Genomic DNA, 20,856 nt, shown 5'->3' on the forward strand with positions numbered 1-20,856 from the left:
GATTGTGTTTTCTATTTACTTATGTATAAATGCATAAATATATGTATTGGTTCTTTTTTATCATGGAAAGTACTATTTAGCATCTGGTGCCAAGTTTGCTTTTTCTGTGCAATAACCTCCTCCAATCATCTCTGAGTCCTTGGTTAATTTCTTTTTTTTAATTTATTTATTTTAATTGGAGGTTAATTACTTTACAATATTGTATTGGTTTTGCCATACATCAACATGAATCTGCCACGGGTGTACACGTGTTCCCCATCTTGAACTCCCCCTCTCTCCTCCCTCCCCGTACCATCCCTCTGGGTTGTCTCAGTGCATCAGCCCCAAGCATCCAGTATCATGCATGGAACCTGGACTGGCGATTCGTTTCATTGCAGCACTGTTTATAATAGCCAGGATATGGAAACAACCTAGATGTCCATCAGCAGATGAAAGGACAAGAAAGCTGTGGTACATATACACAATGGAGTATTATGCAGCCATTAAAAAGAATACATTTGAATCAGTTGTAATGAGGTGGATGAAACTGGAGCCTATTATACAGAGTGAAGTAAGCCAGAAAGAAAAACACCAATAAAGTATACTAATGCATATATATGATTAATTTCATACACACAAACCTGGGGTGCGAGGAGTTCAAAGTTTAGGACAAAGAAAGGAGATAGATTTTTTTCATATTGTCCTTTTGCAAAGTGCAGCATATTAATAAGAGTATTATTGGAGAGGATGGTAGTTCTAGGCTTTCCAGTGGAGAGGAACAGCAGAGCAAGCCAGTGGTCATCCAAGGTGATTTAAAAACATATTTAGGAAAAACAGCTGTGAAGTAGACAGGTGTGAGACAAATGCTCTCTAATTTTCCAGAAGAAAGTAATTCACTAAATAAGGGGAATTCCTAAATACTTGGTTTGCATAGACAAAATGCTACATAAATGACCACGCATTTCTCAAAATAATTGCTCAAAGAGTCATGTTTTTGAACTCCTTTATGGCTAGTTCCATAGGAAAATAATAACTGTAATCAAACATTAATGTTGTTATTAGAGCTTGTCTGCCAATTCTGACAGAGATGTGTGAAGAGGTGACTTCCTTATGTTGTCACCAACATATAAATCAGATAAACAGAAGTACAGAATTTGAGTTCCTTAGGTCCAGCACATTCATTTAAAGGTGAGATCTGCAAAGTGAGATGGCTAAGATTACATACCCTTATTATCCTTCCAGATTTAAGAATTTTTTTTTCCTATTTAGACTAGAAAACAGATTTCTTCTCCTTCATTAAACTACTAATTAAAACTCATCAGAAAATAGAATCAAATATGTTAATCTTCTCTTTAGAGACAAACATAATAATAACTATTTCTTTTTTCAATAAATACTTTGCAGGAGGAAAACATGCCTATTCAAAAAGAATATGTATATAAATGTAACACCTCACCAATGATCATCTTTTTAACACATAAAAAAAAAATCAGTCTAGACACCTCACTAAGCTTGAGGATGATACAAATCAGAGATGGATAGTAAACAAAATGATGGGTAAAAATGATACAAACTTGCAGGGATAAATGTAGAGTCCTATGATGAATAAAAACAATACATTGTATTTAAAATGATCAGAGAATTACTTAATAGCATCAGATCCTTAGGATTTAGTGCAATCAATGGAATTGAAAATGCTATAGTGATTAGTTGTATTATGTTTAAAATAAAGTGAAAAGAATAAGAAGAAATACAAAAACCAGGTTCTGTAATCAATAAAAAATGATTTTTGGAGTCTTAGCTTAAATTAGAGAGGACATGATAGATATCTTTGTTTATGTGATTGCTATGTAGTTTTGCTCTGAAATAATATTATTTTGTGTAGCTTCAAAGGTGAGAACTAGGACCAGGGTGCAGATTTCAACCCAACACAAGTAAAGCAAAGTGAGAAATCAGATGCTGAATACCACTTGCCAGGAATGCTGGAGGGAATTCAGGTTTTTGATGAGTAACTAGAAAATTCCTTGTAACAGATTCAATAATTAAAAAAAAATTCATAAGAAATTTTGGACTTTTCCTGTTTTTACTGTTGTCATTGTTGTTTTGTTTATAGCTAATTTCTTGAAATTTTTCTCAAATTATTTATGTCACGTCTTCAGAAATAATGCTTATGACTGTGCTATATAGCTTTAAGTTACCATCACTTGTGTAGAATTTAGGTGCTGAAAATACAGACTGTGAACTAGATAGATAGTGGGTGGATCTGGCAGGAGGATAGTGAAGAAGACATTTGCTTCTGGCTCTTATGTTCCTGAATTAAATATATATATATATATATATACACACACACACACATAAACACACACATACACATTCATAATACTTTATTATTTTTATTTAAAGATTAAAACGACAAGGCTTAAAGAGACTTCTATTACTCCAACTTTCCCAGACTAGGGGGAGAATGCTGTTCCTTGGTTTCAAACATTCCACTTTGACCTGTGACAAGCCTAACAGTGCCAGCAACATCATCATTGACCATGTTTACAGATACTTTATTCTTATAGCATTTCTACATGGAAATCTTAGTAAGCTCTTTCCAGACATTATCTCTTATAGGCAGCATTCGACTTTATAACTTTGCTCGAGATGCCATACATTTCACAAGAAGGATCAGCAAAGTACTTCCAAAAAAATAAAAAACAGAACACTAATTCAACAGCAGGATGGTCAGGAGTTGTTCTGATGTGTTCTAGGTGCTTTTTCAAAGAAGAATGAGAACCAATATTTAAATAGAGAGGAAAGGGGTAGCTGAAGCAATAAAGCTGGTGATTTGAAAGAGCATCCAAGAAGACCTCAATATTGTTAGACTTTTTAAGCAGTGAGAGCTATGTAGAAATCCTTCTGTGAACCATAGAAATAATAAATGCTGAGCCCACTGGAACATAATTTCAATCAGCAAGATGCCACTGCCGTCCAGATTTCCTCACAGGGCCCTGCTAAGTCCATGCCAAAACTAGCAGTGAATTTCTCCCTTCTAATCTCCCCTAATGCCTTACTTGATTATTGTCACTGCTCTCTGACCATGCACTGTCCCTCCAGACTCTCATTCCCCAACTGATCAGTCAGAGGAGGATAAGTGTCCACTGGGACATACTCTAAGACCCCAAACCACCTTGTTCCATGTGAAAGGACAGAACGGAGAGAGAAGAGATCAAGGGGAACCCTCCACGTTTAGCTGGCAACCTTTCCATCTTCATCTACTGGATTACTGGCTGGACACAAACAAGAAGGGCTATGAGTGGTCCCGGAGAGCGCTCTAGTTAACTGGAAAAGGGGAACTGGCTGGGAGGAGGAGAAGGCAGGCGGAGGGTGAGCCGGGCACCTCAGTGCACCGCAGGATGGTGTCGCCTCTGCCCTGTCTGTACATTGTTCTCTGGTAAGACTTTGTTTTCTGACTTTTCCTTTTAGCTCTAAGGAAAGGGCAAGCATACATCCACTGGGTGACTTCTATACCAAATCATAGAAGCAGCCTGGATGGCATGGCTCATCTGTATGGTGGGGTAGACGAGGCTGGAATGAACAGCCTATTTTGGGGGGGCCTGGGAGGGAGGATCATTGATTGTCTACTCACAGGGTAGAAAATGCTCTAGGGAAACTTGAAGATGAAGGAAACTTCTATTCCAAAAACATCAGTCGGATCCTGGACAACTTGCTTGAAGGCTACGACAATCGGCTGCGACCGGGATTTGGAGGTAAGAGGCTGAGTCCTTCCTAGACTATATGTGACATGTGTGCCCTTCTTCCCCCTTAGTGCCAGTCCAAGGCCCAGAGGCCTCAGGATAGCAGAGTGGGAAGTTGCAGGGCACTGGGGTTGGGGCAGGGGGCCATCCAGTCTCTGTCCCTCCCTCAATTCCTGAACTTACATGTGAGTCATTTGAACTCTCTAAGCCTCCACTTTCTCAACAGTGGTGGGGTGTATGAACAGTGCTTGTCTCATAGGGTGTGTGAATGTAAATGAGATTCTTCACATAAAACACATTTTTAAGCATTTGTTCCATTAAAGCTATCACTAAACATTATTACTGTAGTTGTCAGAACACTAACCCAGTTTTCCTTCATTCCTTAAACTTTGCAATTTGGCCGGAATAAACTCAAAATAATGCAACTAATCTGAGTTTTTAAGAGCTGAAAAACTAAAGGACCCTTGCTACTGGAATTACTTTAGGATGGGTTATAGATTCTGGCTGAGAGAAGGGACTTTGTGAAACAGTCGTTCCATTCAATCTCCTTAACATCATTGATGATAAATGTCCCTATGGGCTAATTTCAGGTGCTGTCACTGAAGTCAAAACAGACATTTACGTGACGAGTTTTGGGCCCGTGTCAGACGTGGAGATGGTGAGTGAGCTGAGTGAGGAGAGTAATTTTGCTTAAAGGAGGACCGGACTGAGTCCCAGAATGAATGATAATGGACATTGTTAACAAACTTGGCTCCAGATCTAAAAGCAATATATGCACTCATGCTGGGAAGGAATGGCCATTAGAGCAGATTATTGGCCAAATCTCCTTCACATTTCACTAAAGGCTCTGCTTGAACATGAATCTGAGGAGACTTTTAAGATGACATCTTCTCTTCTGTTCACATATCAAGCGCCAATTCTTCCTTACAAAGAGAAGATTCTCCCCCATCTTTATGAAGTTTTAGGAAATTTATGGAGGAGTTAAAAAACAACAAAGATGGAATGCCATGTAAGAGTATATTGAGAAGATCTATTAAACATAAAACGTGGCTGTTTTGGCAGTGCCCCATTCTCAGTACATGTTAATAAAACAGTAAAGGGAGTCCTTTGGAAAGACTACTGCATTCCACCTTTTATGTTTGCAAGTGGACCAGTAGGTGTTCTGGGAACCCTGTTCCAGGTACAGATGGCTGTAGGATTCGTAAGAGGGTATTTATAGTAAGTGGCAGTGAACAACTGAACCAGCTTTTTGGAACAAAGTGTATCATGATATTCTTTGACGTTTCTCAGGTAGTGTGTCCCCCTAAAAATAAAATGTAAATACTAAAACCGAAGAAAAACATAACTCTTTAAAGTGGTGCATTAAATGAACTAGGGGATGTAATTCTAGATTAACAGCTATTAGAGATTTTCATTTTCTGCTTTTTGAGCTGAGAATATAAGCAGAAAAGAAAGGAATAGAAATGTAAAGAGGGGGAAAGGAGTAAAAAAGGGAAGAGAAAGGAAAGGAGGAAAGAGTAAAAAAAAAAAAAAAACAAAGAAGAGGGGCAGAGACTAAGGAGCACTCTTTAAGAGATAAATGTCTTAAGAGTTGAGAGAGAAGAGTCAGCATTTCTTCAGAATCCTCAACAATTTAACTATCAATTTTTTTCATTTGAGTATGATTCACACCAAGAATAAATAATCACAACTATATTCTACTGTAGCATTGCAATCTGGGGACACTTAGAACTTTATTTTATGCGTGTGTCTCTTTTTTAAGTGTATTTATACAAGAGAGGCTTGTTATAGCCTGGATCACCATTATATGGATATACTGTATGTCAAATTATATTTTTAAAATATAATCACCACTTGCAGTAATAGGTCTCATAAAGAAATATATAAAGGATACAAAGCAATTCTTGGCAATATTTTGACATAATTATAAGTTGCTATTTATCATTGACTTTAGCAAAGGCCTTCAGCATAATACTTAAGTTCTTAATGTTATTTCATAAAAGCCACAAATTAAAACATAATTTTGATTATGCATACTTAAATGAGGCTCTGTTTGAGTAATCATGGTAGTATTTGCTTTTATGTTCTCTGAGAACTATATAAAATAATTATGATGTGCAGACAAAGTATGCTTATCAAGTAAAGTTTCTCTATCCTTGGAACTGTACTAAGTGGCACTGTGTTGCTCAGATATATTTTTGAAGGTAAACAAGTTGCTAAGAGGAATGATTATACTAACTGATAGTAGGAAGGCCAATCCAAAACCTAGATTAAATCTTATATTTTTATTCTAAATTAAACAAGAGAAATCAGGAGGTCAGTAGATAGAGACATGGATTACTGATAGAAAAAAGGAAGAATGTTGAAGGTGAAGGTGGAGAAGGGAGGTTTATACAATATCAACATGATCGTCTATAATAACATTACAATCTTACAGTGTGAAAAATAATAATTCACTGGTTATAGTTCTCCTGATAGGCTATTGTCATAAAAAGTTGCTTTATTTCTTAAATTTTAGTATTGCGTATGTAAGCTAGTGAATAAACTTATTCTTAATGAACCGTCTACCCAGCATGCATGAATATCTTACTTTCTCTTAGGAATACACGATGGACGTTTTTTTCCGCCAGACTTGGACAGATGAGAGGTTGAAGTTTGGGGGGCCAACTGAGATTTTGAGTTTGAATAACCTGATGGTCAGTAAAATCTGGACACCTGACACTTTTTTCAGGAATGGCAAAAAATCAATTGCTCACAACATGACAACTCCTAATAAACTCTTCAGAATAATGCAGAATGGAACCATTCTATACACCATGAGGTGAGGCTTCCTCAGTTCTTTGTCCTCTGCTCAAAGGATTTGTCCATCATACTAACTCAGAACTATTTATTTCAATGTTCCTTAGGCTTACCATCAACGCTGACTGTCCTATGAAACTGGTTAACTTTCCTATGGATGGGCATGCTTGTCCGCTCAAATTTGGCAGTTGTAAGTGACAAAATGCTTCTGAGAGTTAAATAATGTATTCAAAATACATAATTATTTGGTTTTAGTCAGGCTGGAAAGCAAAAGAGAAATACTACTTTGATATTCTCTGTATAATTCCTAGAATTAACTTCCTTAATCATGTCCGTCAATCTTATACATAGAGGTTTTGGTCCCCAGGATTAAAGAAAAAAATTGTTTTTTTTAAATTTATGCTTGTATTTTCTTTTCATAATGGACAAGATTTGCTTTGAAAGAAAAAAAAAAAAAACACAACTAGCCAGATTTACTGCAATTTGTTTAAAAAATTCAGATGCTTACCCCAAGAGTGAAATCATATATACATGGAAAAAAGGACCACTTTACTCAGTGGAAGTCCCAGAAGAATCCTCAAGCCTCCTTCAGTATGATCTGATTGGACAAACAGTCTCTAGTGAGACAATTAAATCTAACACAGGTAAGAATTTAACCAACATGTGAATGGAATCCTACAAGGTGACTCCAGTGCACATTTTCAAAATATCTGTTTGTTTTTCCTCTGCATTAGCCATTCTCAGCTAAACTTGCAGTTTTAAAGTGATGAGTAGCTTTAAGATGGATTTTGCAACCATGTGCATATATAAAGATTTGAATAGCCTTAGAGTGAGTAGTTTTGTATGTGTGTGACACAAAGAACTCCACAGAAAACAATGAGCTGATGCATTTATCATCTGCTGATCGACTAACTTTGCCATACATTGAAAAATGTCTTTGCTATTTTCTTCCTACACATATTAATTTAAGGATCTGTAAGGTTTATTTCTAACTGCACTCTTTTTGCACGTTGTCAACAGCAATAATACTGACATACCTGTCTTCCAACAGGTGAATACGTAATAATGACAGTTTATTTCCACTTGCAAAGGAAGATGGGCTACTTCATGATACAGATCTATACTCCTTGCATTATGACAGTCATTCTTTCCCAGGTGTCTTTCTGGATTAATAAGGAGTCTGTTCCAGCCAGAACTGTCTTTGGTATGCTTCACTCTTTGGGCTCTACTTTCCATCATCCTCCAGCTCACATTGCTTGTGTATTTTAAGGGGAATATTCACACCAGTGAATATTTTTCAATATATATATTGAATATCAATATATTTTTCAATCCACAAAGGAAATAAACTCCTGTCTAATTCAGACACATGTTTCATATGAAGTAACCTTCATCTTATCACAATTTGTGTGGTGAATCAACAAAAGATTTGTCTCAGCAAGAATTCTGGCTGGTTTCCTATGACTTTCACGTGTCCTATTTTGGAGAATTTCTTATCTCAATTTGCTTTTTCATAACTAGAAAAAGTAGGAAATTTAAAATGACATGTAATTCAATGAAATCAAAAGTTAAGATATTGAACCCATGAATACACAAAATATATCTCCCTTTTATTTAGGTAGGATCATAAAAAATTTTGCCATTTTTTTAGGTCTTCAGTTCAGTTCAGTCACTCAAGCTTTGTCTGACTCTTTGCGACCCCATGAATCGCAGTTAAATATCACCAATTTCCTATTGTTCAGACTAAATATTTAGTTACATTTATGTTATATAGAATCACTAACAGTGTGACGGAACAAAATGAAATAAGAAAAAGAGCTGTAACAGAAAATATCTTCTGTAACAAAACCCAATTTTTTCCTCAGCTTTCATGATTATAAGTTTAGTAGTTCATAGGGAAGACCTGAGTTTAATTGAAATCTCAGACGAATTTTGACTTTTTAATTTACCATACTAAAACAGATCTCTTTCTGCAAGTTATAAAAGAATATATATATAATGACGCTAACCATCTTTGGATTATATAAATCCTCCAAGACAGAAAACTGCTGCAAGATGAGTGATGAAATTATTTGCTCATGATTAAATATTTTATCTTAAAAAACCAATCTAGAAATTAAAATATTGTGAAATCTAATTTTATATTTATCATCTATACAAATATTTATTAATATGATGAAATTTTATATCAGCATTAAATATGCTCACAAGTTCAAGATTGTATTACTCATGTACTAATAATTTGCTATTATATTATTATTGTTAAACTAAGTCACTTCAAAAAATAACTGAGCAACTACAATGTATGCGAGGTATTGAAGGATACAAAAATATGAATGCCTATGGTAATAACTGTGAACAATTAAAAATAACAAAATAACAAAAATTACATTTGTAACTGAAATCTCCAACAAGTTCCCATTTGAGCCTGTTATTCGATTGCAAATGCTAATACTGCATTTCTCATTCTGTTTCGTTTTAGGAATCACCACTGTTTTAACCATGACCACTTTAAGCATCAGTGCCCGGCACTCCTTGCCAAAAGTGTCTTATGCAACCGCCATGGACTGGTTCATAGCTGTTTGCTTTGCTTTCGTCTTCTCTGCTCTTATTGAGTTTGCTGCTGTCAACTACTTTACCAATCTTCAGACACAAAAGGCCAAAAGGAAGGCGCAGATTGCAGCCTCACCCCCAGTGACAATAGCAAAAGCGACTGAACCCCTGGAAGCTGAGATTGTTTTGGTAATTGTTTACTTTTCTAATGTTACCCACACTGTATAGGAAAAGGCAGCCTGAATAGTTATTGCAAACAAGTAGATAGTCCAAAAATAATATTAGTAATAAAGTTATGTAACTTTGGTTCCAAGGTCAACTTCTCCAACCTCACAGGAAAAGCCAAGCAGCAATCCTTCATTGATCTTTGCTCTAAACTTTTGGTATTCCTCTTTCATCATCCTCAGTAGTACTGGCAGATTCCAAGTTCTCAGAGGAGACGAGAAAATTCTCAGCCTTTAGATGCTTCCTTTGAATGGGTTCCCATATACCGACCAGGGAGAATAAAGTTAAAAAGAAAGATAAAAAAACGTTCTTAATGAGGTTCCACAGTCTGAAGGAAACAAACAGGGACGCTATGAACAATTTTTGTTAGAAATCTGCTTGTTGCTTTAATCCAGAAGGGAAAGATGTGTATATGAGATTCTGTGAATGCTGAGTCATAAGCCAAGTTTTTGATTCACATGAAAACATTCTCATGTTCACATTCATGTTATATGTATAAAATATGCATATTTATGTATATTAATTTTTGCAAAGACTTAATCAGTGAAAAATACCTATAAAATTAAGTTTAGATTTGTGGTGACTAAGTGCTGGTCCCCAAAGCATTTTTTAATAAAAAATAAATGATAGCATTAATAATTCAAGGGTCATAAATGTGCCCTTAAATTTCAATTATGTATATGAATAAATTCTCACAATTAAGTTGCATGTACTTATTAAAAAAGGATTGTAGAATTGATGGACAAGTATACATTTTTACTTCAATACAAACTCCAAACTGTAGCTCTTGAGCAAAATCAAGTAATGCAGACAATTTGAATTGAAAATTTGTTTATAATTGATCAATTCTCACAAATATTTACAAATCACAAAACTAGTTAATCCTTGCTTAAGTTTTACAATAAAAATTATAACATTATATGTATTTTATTTTCCAAATACTGAGCTATTTATTGGCTTTAAAAGATCATTTTTATTGAAACGTTTCTCTTTGATAAACTAAGAAACTTGTTTGAGAATTTGCATTTTCTCCAAAGGATAAGACCAGTCCATGATAAGTGGCAATTCATCATTTAAAAAGTTTTTCCTTAAATTAGACCTCATTAAAAAAGAAGTCTGCCATCCAGTAATCCAGTCAAATTACATTTGAAAATAAAAAACAGAGGCTCAGAGAAGGGAAACATTAATCACTTAGAAAAACTAAGAATTGATTCCAGAAATCCTAATATTCACAACTACACAGAGGCTGATGCCCTAACCTCCCCAGCACTTGCTCAGAGACTGAACTATGAAAGAGTACATACCACTGAGTAAAAAAGACCTTTTCTGAATGTAGGTAAGGTGATTTCCAAAGTTCTTTCTTTCATTTAATAATGTTTGGGTGGCGCTAGTGGTAAAGAAACCACCTGCCATTGCAGGAGACGCCAGAGATGTGGGTTTGATCCCTGGGCTGGGAAGATCCCCTGGAGGAGCAAGTGGCACCCCACTCAAGTATTCTTCCTTGGGAAATCTTATGGACCGAGAAGGCTGGCAGGCTACAGTCCATGAAGTTGCAAAGAATTGGACATGACTGAGCATGCACACATCCCCACACATGTATTTTCAAAGGTCACAAAAATATAAATTTATAACAAAAATATGTTAGTCTGAAGACCTAGTTCAAATGAGTTGAAAATTGTATTTTTCACAAAAGATAAATTCTAAGTATTTTTGAGAATTATTTTGTTTGTAAAAACATGTGATTATGTTACAACCTGTCTGTACTTACATAGACACATAACTATTATATTGCCCAAAGGTCATATACTAACATATATCTAGAAAGGAAGAAGAACTAATATTTATCAAAATACCATTTAACAGTGTCTTATTTGACAAGTACAGTAAAAATAAGAGGAGAAATTCATGAGAAAAAGGGCAAGAAAAGTGATTTTGAATATAGTCATTGATCTGATATCGAGACAAAAGGAAAGACCAACTTCCTTACTTCAACATTTTTAAAATATGGATTACTGAGAAGGATATGATCTCAAATCCTTGGAGAAAGCACAGAGTTATCATTCCCTAAGTCTATTATTTTAAAGGTATAATTTATTAATAAGATGGAATTTAAGATCTCAGGTCTTCATATAGACTATCTTCTAATAGTTCGAATATAGTAACATATAATTAGGCTGTCCTTTGGAACTTGTATAAACAAATTGGATTCAAATCATCTCAAAGTACTTTTTTCCTTGCAAGTGGACTCTTTTTTCCTATGAAAAATTATATTTCTAAACCTGGCTCCACTTATAATATTTCAAGGCAATGAAAAGGAGACTTTTGTTTCTGAAAGGCTAAGTCAAAGTATAAAAATAAAAACCAAAAGTAACCAAACCTAACAATATAAACCTTGTAAGCATCAAGAAATAAATACAGATGATTGCATAGAACATGCACATTTTATTTATTTATGTCAAAACTTGGCAATTGCCTTTTATAATACAGAGGAACAAACATAAATTACGTATTTGGAATTTATACAGCACAATGGTATATTTTGATTACAAGGCCATTTTTTCTTTCAAATACCATGACATTTAAAAATGCCTATTCAGTTGTAATCAAAATAACATTATTTGGGTAAGCTGGACATTGAAATAGCAATCCAATATGGCAAAGCTGAAATGAGATTAAGTGCTTGGATATTTCATGTGATTCTAAATTGTATGTTTTAAAGTACACATTGTTTTTCACAGGAAACTGGTTAGAATGAATGTGAAAACTTTATTGCTTTGAATTTGACCTTGAAATTTATAATAATGATAAAGAAATTCAGACATTTAAAATCTAGTACTCATACCTGAAGAGACTAAATCTAAATCTTCAGAAGTGTTCTACAGATTAATAACCTTTCTGTTTTTAAGGCATTTGGAAGTGGACTTTATATTTTTAGATTTTGAGAAGAAATTCTCCAGTGCTTCTTTCCCGCTTATATGGTATCTTTCCATATTGTTTTTATATGATATGCTATTTAGGCATTAGAAAGTACTCCTGTATTTATGTTTCAGAACTTATTATTTGTCTAAGGTGTACTTATTTTGTAGATAAGACTGAGTTTAGACTCTGATCTCTTTTGGAATGTTTTCCTAGTATTCTTTTTATTTTAAACATCTAAGTCCTCAACACCAAGTTCTTAAGAATGAATCCTCTGCCCCACTACTCAACACATCCAACATGACTTCTCTTTTTCATGGAAGGTGTGATGTTTTTCACAAATTATCTATAAAGTTGACCAAAATTTAATTAGTTTAGAGAATAACTGTGTTTATACTGATTGCATGGTTTATTTTTCTTGTCACCTGACACCAATTTATAGAGTACCTATGTGTTCTTTTCATACCATAAGCATTTATTAAGTGCCTTTATATGCAGACCCTTTGTAGAACATTGAGAGTTCACTAGTAAGCAACATCGACAGAGCCTCTTCTGTCCTGGAACTGCCCATCAAGCAGGAAGAGAGGGAAATCAAGGAGCCCTGCCAATGCGCTGTGATAAAGCTTGTGGTTACAGACGTATAGGAGGCTGAAGAAGGGCCATGCAAGAGTGTTCACTCAGTCTGGAGCGGGTGATTCTGGAGGAAGTGGTGCCTATGTTGAGAACAGAAAGATGAGCCTGGCCCTGATCTAGAGCCACTAAGTCAGTTATTAACAACTTGGGCACAGAGAGGCAAGTAAGACACGTTGTCCTTTCTGTACCCTTCAAGGTTGAAACATCTGCTGGGCCATAACCATGTTGTCCTTCACCTCTGTAGAGAAATATGAAGCATAGATTTACCTCCCCTGTTCCTAATATTGCTGAGATTTCTTTGAGTACTATCATTATTCCAAAGAATTAGCAATTGAATTAAGACCATCAGAGACTCTGAGCACCAGAAAGACCATGATGCCCCTTCCCCATGGTAGCACCATCATATGACTTATAGAGAGGGTGGGGTGGGTCAGATGAGAAGTGTAGGCAATTAGCTCTTTCCCTATACCTTCCATCAAATCCCCATCTAGTATTCCTTTCAGGACTCTCCAAACATTTCAGTGTGGTTTTCAGACATGTCTCTAGCACCACTGACCTACCAGATTGCTACTAATCAGCTGCTTCTCTGTAGATATTCTGGAATTGTCTCTGCTCCCAGTTCTACCAGTTATAAATGTAATGACATTTGACAGAGTTCGTTTTCTCCGTAATTTTTAATACTATCATTTTATAAATGGTCAAATACTAAATGTTTTAAAAAATATGTTCTCTTGTTTTTGGTGCCCCGGTTAAAAGCAGATGCTTTGTTTGCCCTATAGTAATGCAGCCCTTGTTGAAATATCTCCCCTACGAGGTAACCCATTGCTCCCTCCTCTTTAATATATTAGGTTCACTGAATATTGTATCAAAATTGCTCTTAGTACTTCCCAAATGCCTTATCCCTATACCAAATAACTGACTGTCACAATGTCCAGTTTGACTCCAAGTACCTTTGCAATATGGCGTTACCTAAAACAAAGCAATGCTCTAAAAATACCCAAAGCAGGATGGCACTGAGCAGCAGGGGAGCCCTGGAAAAATTCAAAACCACAGGTGTTCCACTCAAAACAGTGACAGCCCCAAGCTGAGCCCTCATCTGGACTCTGACAAAAGCCTATTTTACCATCAGCTGAAGCTGCTGAGCTTACAATGGGGCAGGCAGAATCTGATGCAAACCTGTAGCTTGAATGGCTTGCAAAAGTGGCTTTCTTTTCATTTCAGAAACTCAATGAGATTCTTCTAAATTTTAGATGTCCAGTCTCTATATTGCCGATTTCTAACTATCCAGGAACTGATTATCCAGCTTGTGGGTTATTCAGCTCTCTGGCATTTCCTTGAGAACCTTGTACTTGTTGCCTGCTAGAAGGCAATGGCACCCCACTCCAGCACTCTTGCCTGGAAAGTCCCATGGACGGAGGAGCCTGATGGGCCGCAGTCCATGGGGTCGCTAAGAGTCGGACACTACTGAGCGACTTCCCTTTCACTTTCGTGCATTGGAGAAGGAAATGCCAACCCACTCTAGTGTTCTTGCCTGGAGAATCCCAGGGACGGGGGAGCCTGGTGGACTTCCGTCTATGGGGTCGCACAGAGTCGGACACGACTGAAGCGGCTTAGCAGCAGCAGCAGAAACTTCCCAGGTGGCACTAGTGGTAAAAAAACCTGCCTGCCAATGCAGGAGACATAAGAGATATGGGTTCAATCCCTGAATCAGGAAGATCCCCTGGAGGAGGGCATGACAACTCACCCCAGTGTTCTTGCCTGGAGATCCTCATGGACAGAGAAGCCTGGCAGGCTACAGTTCATAGGGTCACAAAGAGTTGGACACGACTGAAGTGACTTAGCACAGAAATCCCCCCAGCCATCGCTGTACAATGAGACAGTGTAATTCTAAACCAGTGATGCTCAATGGTGGGTGTCCTCAGAGGACGTATGTCATGATACAAGGACATTTTTGATTGTCAAAACTCTGAGGATGTGGGTGCTACAGGTATCTTATGGATAGAGGAGAAGGATGATACTCAACACCCCATGGTGTACAGGACAGTCCCCACAACTAAGAAGTACCAATATGTCAGTAACTGTGGCTGAGAAACAACTGTGCCCTAAACCCTAAAGCTGATGGGAAGGAAAAACAGTATTTATTAAGATTATGCTCTTAGCAGTGGTCTCCAACATTTTTGGCACAAGGAATCGATTTCATGGACGATAATTTTTCCATGAACTGGGGTTGGGGGTGGTTTGGGGAGGATTCAAGCACATTACATTTAATGTGCACTTTATTTCTAATCTATTGCTGCCTCTCATCTGACAGGGGTCCCCAAGCTCTGTGTGGCCCAGAGCTTGGGGACCCCTGCTCTTAGGCATCTAAGGGGGACTGAATTCAGGTGCTACCACTTGTCACTTATGTGAGCTTCCTGCTTATACCTTCATTAGCTCAACTCTAAAACAAAATATTATTACATTAGAGATTCTTTCTAGGAATAAGCAAAATAATGCAGGCAGAGTGCCAGGCAGTGCTTGTAAATGGTAATTATTTAGATATGGTACCTATGTGCATGCCTGTGTGCTAAGTTGCTTCAGTTGTGTCCAACTCTTTGTGACCCTTTGGACTGTAGCCCACCAGGATCCTCTGTCTACGGGGATTCTCCAGGCAACAATATTGGAGTGAGTTGCTATGCCCTCCTCCAGGGGATCTTCCTGACACAGGGATCAAACCCATGTCTCTTATGTCTCCTACATTGGCAGGCAAGTTCTTTACCGCTAGTGCCATCTGGGAAGCATGGTACTTATAATGTAATATAAACAATATGCTAAAATAGAAAATAATCAAGAAATATTTTGTTCCCTTCTCTTTGCCTGAAAACTCTTGTAAGTCTCAGAAAATGTTTCGATTTTCATTCATTTATTGATTTAGCATATGCTTATGAAGCATTCACTGTGTTCTATGCACTGGCTAGGTAGTTTGGAGTACTTACACATGAAAATAATATGCCCTCTACCATTAAGAGAGATTTCTACATTAAGGAGATTTCAAGTCAGGAAGGGGGATAAAGCACAACAGAAGTAATGTTTACAGGGAAAATATGATAGCAAGAAGAACTGTAACAGCTAAGTAGGCAGGAAGCATATAACGAAGAGACATTTTCTTTCTCAAGTTCTTAAAGAAAGGGAAAAAACCCTTACAGATGAAATAATTATTGTCTCTAACTTTAAAGATGGAAACTTTAAGCTTAGGAAGAATTTATGACTCCTTTGCCATGTGTAAGTCATACAGCAGATAAGTAGTAAATGTGGAACTGCAGACTAGGGCTTTCTGACTCTGTTTCCCTCTAACTCCTAAGCAACCCTCCATAGAGACTGCCTAGGGATGCAGATGAAGAAAAGAAGGATGCTGTCATAGGAGATGTTTAATTCCAAGCTAATGCTATTATGCATAAATTTTTCATGCGTTAGGTCTTGAACAATCTTGCTTAACTCTGAACAAGGGCTATCTGGCAATTCTCATTAAGTCATTTGTGACACTGTGACATGCCAAGAGATTGACAAATAACTTCTCCCCACATCTCCAAAAGAGAGAGGGAGATAAAACAATACATTATATTTTTATGCTGGATTATAATTTACACTTTTCCATCTCAATGAACTTGTTCACGTCTGCCCTCTTTCTCCCTTAAAAAGAAAGAAAGCATGCTATTAAAAATCAAGACAGGTTTGGAAAGAAGATCTGCTCTAAAGCCTTGCCCTCTTTATTCTCCATTAAGATACTTAGAAAATTTATTAGAGTAAGATATTTTCATGTTCTGTGTATCTGGAAGGAGGATAACTCTTTTTAAAGGATTAAACAGTGACACATTTTTCTCTTTCAGGTGAAGAACATTTTGATAACATATATAATAGTTGAAAATTCAAATTAGAATTTGGGAAACATGATCGAAAGCTTTGGCTGACAATGTTATATTTATCTTCTAAGACAGGCAGCACATATTGAGACTGGGATACCACCACACTGGTCCTATCCACGCACTACTGGTGACCCTAGGCACAACTGTCCTCAGTTGTCACAGTTTTTTCAGTTGTTTAACAATTTATTTGTAAAACAGACTAACACACAGGACAGCTATGTACAATGTCAGATATTACACCCATATATCAATATCTAGATTGAAAATTGTATATTACAGATGTAGGCACTGAAAAGAAAGAATGGTCAATAAGGGCACGAGAAATGAAAGGAGGCTCCAGTAAGAAAGTGAAGCTTAAAATTGACTTTGAGGAATGAATAGAATTTATGAAAAGAGAGTGACAATGGTTTATAAAGCAAAGAATCAAAGAAGGTTGTCACATATCTTTAATAGAAAATGTCACTTATTTCCTATTCAAGATCAGTACACTGGGCAATATTCTATTTGAAACTCTCTCCTACCTCCAACACCTTTGATTTATTTATTTCTGTCCACAGGGCCTAGCCCAATATCTGGTCAACAGATAACAGGTAAAGATATTCTTTGCTTGAAATTCACCATGGTCAAGTCAAATCAGACTTTACAGTGATTTATTCTTGCTTTTGGTAAAGAAACAGCGTTTACTATGGCCCCCCAAAGCACAGTGGGCTTGAATTCTCTATGATGACTATTACTATTTAGATGTTCAGAAACATCCCCGACAAATCAAAGCAAAATTCAGGAGTAGAGGGAGAAGAGGTTCTTGGGGTTGTTGTTTTCCCAGAGTCCAAGTGTCACCGCATCAGCGGGCCATTCTGGTCCCGCGGTTCCACCAGCACCGGGGAGGCGGCCGCCTCATGCTGTTGCCATGGGGCTGCTCTCTAAAGCCATGGGAGTCTGTCCATATGAATAACACACCCTGCCAGGCAGCAAAGTGGTGATTTTGCTGCCAGAGAGGAAACAAGGCAGTTTTACAAGAGCAGGGATAATGTACAGCATGCGTGTGAAGGCAGGGACTCAGCAAGGACAACCCAGCCACAAGGAGAGTGATTATTACAGGCTGTAGACAAGAAAAAGTAAGAATCAGAAGAAGCCCCCCTAGTCTCCACCATGTTGAAAGGTGTCTAAAGCAAACAGAGTCTCTGAAGCAGACTCGATACTATAGAGTGAAGAAGAGAAGATGCTGGGATATAGCAAGCACTGAGATTAACCAGGCTGGTTGATAACTGGCTGTGAAAGCGTGGGTGAAGCAGTTCCCACATCTAGATCTCAGCCTCTCATCTGTTACTTAATGCACTGAATATCCCTTTCAAGACTAGAATTGGTTGTCCTCTGATTTCAGTGGAACAGAAAAGCTAATGATGGAAAAGAACATATAATAATTATGAGGTTAATAAATGTATCATTTTTGGTAACTTAAGATGGAAGGAGACAGTAGAGAAGTTCTGAACAGGAAGCAGAAAGCTCACAACACAGAACTCTGGACCAAGAGGCAGTCACATTCAAGGGAAGAATAGTATGGGTATTTCTACTTTGTGCCTGGCTTTTGAGGTACATGAGCATTTTAAAATTTGTTTGCTATTGTTCATACCTCAGTTGGTTCAGATATATGAATGTGTGAATATTAGGCTGTAGGCTGGGAACCTGTCTAGAAGAATGCTATCATTTAACTGAGCTGTTATTTTATGGTATTAACTAATTACCCACATACTACAAAATGAAATTCCCTGTCATCGTGACATTCCCTCTCATTGCCTATACACATTGCCATATAGGTTTATGCATAACTGGGGTGGTGGGTGGATAAACCCTTATAACCTGGCTTATCTCTTCCTAATAGTACAATACTCAACACAGTTCCTGGGACATGGATCATGCTTGGCATCAATTGCTGATGTATTAAATTATAGGATATTAAGTGAAATTTGCTCAGTCATGTGTGACTCTTTGAGACCCCATGGACTATATAGTCCATGGAATTCTCCAGGCAAGAATACTGGAGTGGGTAGCCTATCCCTTCTTCATAGGATCTTCCTGACCCAGGAATCCAACCAGGGTCTGCTGAATTACAGGCAGGTTCTTTACCAACTGAACTATCAGTGGCTGTTAGTAAATCAATGTTTTTAGAATTTGTTTTACCACTTTCTTGGAAAAGTAGCACTATCAAATATTATTAAGAATTTGATGACACTGCCCTGGTGACCCAGTGGTTGGGACTTTGCCTGCCAATTCATTGCAGGCACAGGGGGTGCAGGTTCAACCCCTAATCAGGAAGCTAAGATCCCACATGCCTCATGGCCAAAAAATCTAAACATAAAACAGAAGCGATAGTATAACAAATTCAATAAAGACTTTAAAAATGGTCTACTTCAAAAAAAAGAAAAAATAATTTGCTGGTACTTTAACTTATATGATAGAAAGAAAGAGAAAGAAAGTGAAGTTGCTCAGTTGTGTCTGACTCTTTGTGACCCCATGGACTGTAGCCTTTCAGGCTCCTCCATCCATGGGATTTTCCAGGCAAGATTTACTGGAGTGGGTTGCCATTTCCTTCTCCAGGGGATCTTCCTGACCCAGGGATTGAACCCCGGTCTCTCACATTGCAGGCAGACTCTTTACCATCTGAGCCACAGGGAAGCTCAACTTATATAATAAAGTGTCAGCAAACATCTGTCAATGATGATAAAATGAATGACTAATGTCTGTTCCTTTACCTAAGCAGAATATATATGTATATTTTTCCTCTACAGCATCCTGATTCCAAGTACCATCTGAAGAAAAGAATCACATCTCTGACATTGCCAATAGTTCCATCCCCTGAGGCCAGCAAAGTCCTCACAAGAGCTCCCATCTTACAGTCAACACCTGTAACCCCCCCACCCGTCTCACTAACCTTTGGAGGTACCAGTAAAATAGACCAATATTCTCGGATTCTCTTCCCAGTTGCATTTGCAGGATTCAACCTTGTATATTGGATAGTTTATCTATCCAAAGATACAATGGAAGTGAGCAACAGTGTGGAATAGCTTGCAGCCATAATAACCTGTTTTCAGTAAGTTCTTGTTTTCTGAATTTTTAAAAATAGCAATGAGACTTGTATAGATGCTTTTCTGAACATGAAATCAAAATTGAAATCTCTAACATATAACTTTGAGTAAGCCTGTATGGGCAGAAAAGCAATAATGTTACTTTTCACAATTGGAAAGTGGAGGTTGCTAAAGAATATGACTTTTCTGTACATTAGAGAAAATTTTATAAAAGGATACAATGGATTCAGGATGAATTTGTCAATCTTTGTCCTTCATTGTTCAATATTTTAATTGTCACTGTGAATAACATTTGTCACAAAGCAGATAAAATAAGAAATGTTGACACTTCTAAAGGTTGCCTTAAAATATATTTATTTTTGGCTTAGTTCTGAAAAGAACAAAATATAAATAGTCTAAATATTTATCAGGAGGTTAATACCAGCATGTTGGAGGCCTTTATGCTAGTAAAATGGCTTTCAGGGCACTGTAAAGCCTGCATTGAGCTTAGCCATTTGTTTCAAACCTTGCTGTGCTATTTTACGTCAATAAAGTATGTTGTTTTTATACATATGAATTATACATAGATCATAAACTATATATGCATTGTATATAGCTTCAGTTGGACTGCAGTACAGGGTTGTTTTATCTCATTCAGTTCTTTTAAAATAATATGTTCATCATAATTCCATGAAGTGGTAGAAGGCTTGTATATTATAACTGTTCTTATATCTCATATTCTTTATCTTTCTAAGTGTATCACTAAATGAAACAATAATAAACATGGTTGTCTGGATCTGTTTAATAGAGCTCAGAAGAGTTTCCTCAAGTACGGGGATGTGAAGTGGCTACCTCCCCAGTGTTAGTGTCCTTCGGGATTCTGAGAGGTAGAAAATATGAGTAGCAGACTTGGTCATCCAGTTCTAAAAAAAAAATTTGTGTTCCAGTAGTCAAGCCTTCATCTCCTTTCTGCTCATTCAACACTCTTTCTGTTATAAGATAAATAGGGTCTGAATGGTGACTATAGTTGATAACATTGTATAG

At 37.0% G+C, this 20,856-nt stretch overlaps 1 protein-coding gene across 1 annotated transcript; it reads left to right on the forward strand.

The window, feature by feature from the left end:
- Nucleotides 1-3,380: 3,380 nt before the first annotated feature.
- On the forward strand, nt 3,381-20,481 carry GABRA6 (gamma-aminobutyric acid type A receptor subunit alpha6). The gene is made up of 9 exons (XM_061424859.1): nt 3,381-3,418; nt 3,616-3,734; nt 4,313-4,380; nt 6,323-6,543; nt 6,629-6,711; nt 7,022-7,165; nt 7,573-7,725; nt 9,004-9,263; nt 19,537-20,481. Exons 1-9 carry the CDS (start codon nt 3,381-3,383, stop codon nt 19,810-19,812), a joined length of 1,362 nt encoding a protein of 453 aa, XP_061280843.1. The 3' UTR covers nt 19,813-20,481.
- Nucleotides 20,482-20,856: the final 375 nt, after the last annotated feature.

This window comes from Bos javanicus, chromosome 7 (assembly GCF_032452875.1).
Source record: "Bos javanicus breed banteng chromosome 7, ARS-OSU_banteng_1.0, whole genome shotgun sequence".
NCBI lineage: Eukaryota > Metazoa > Chordata > Mammalia > Artiodactyla > Bovidae > Bos > Bos javanicus.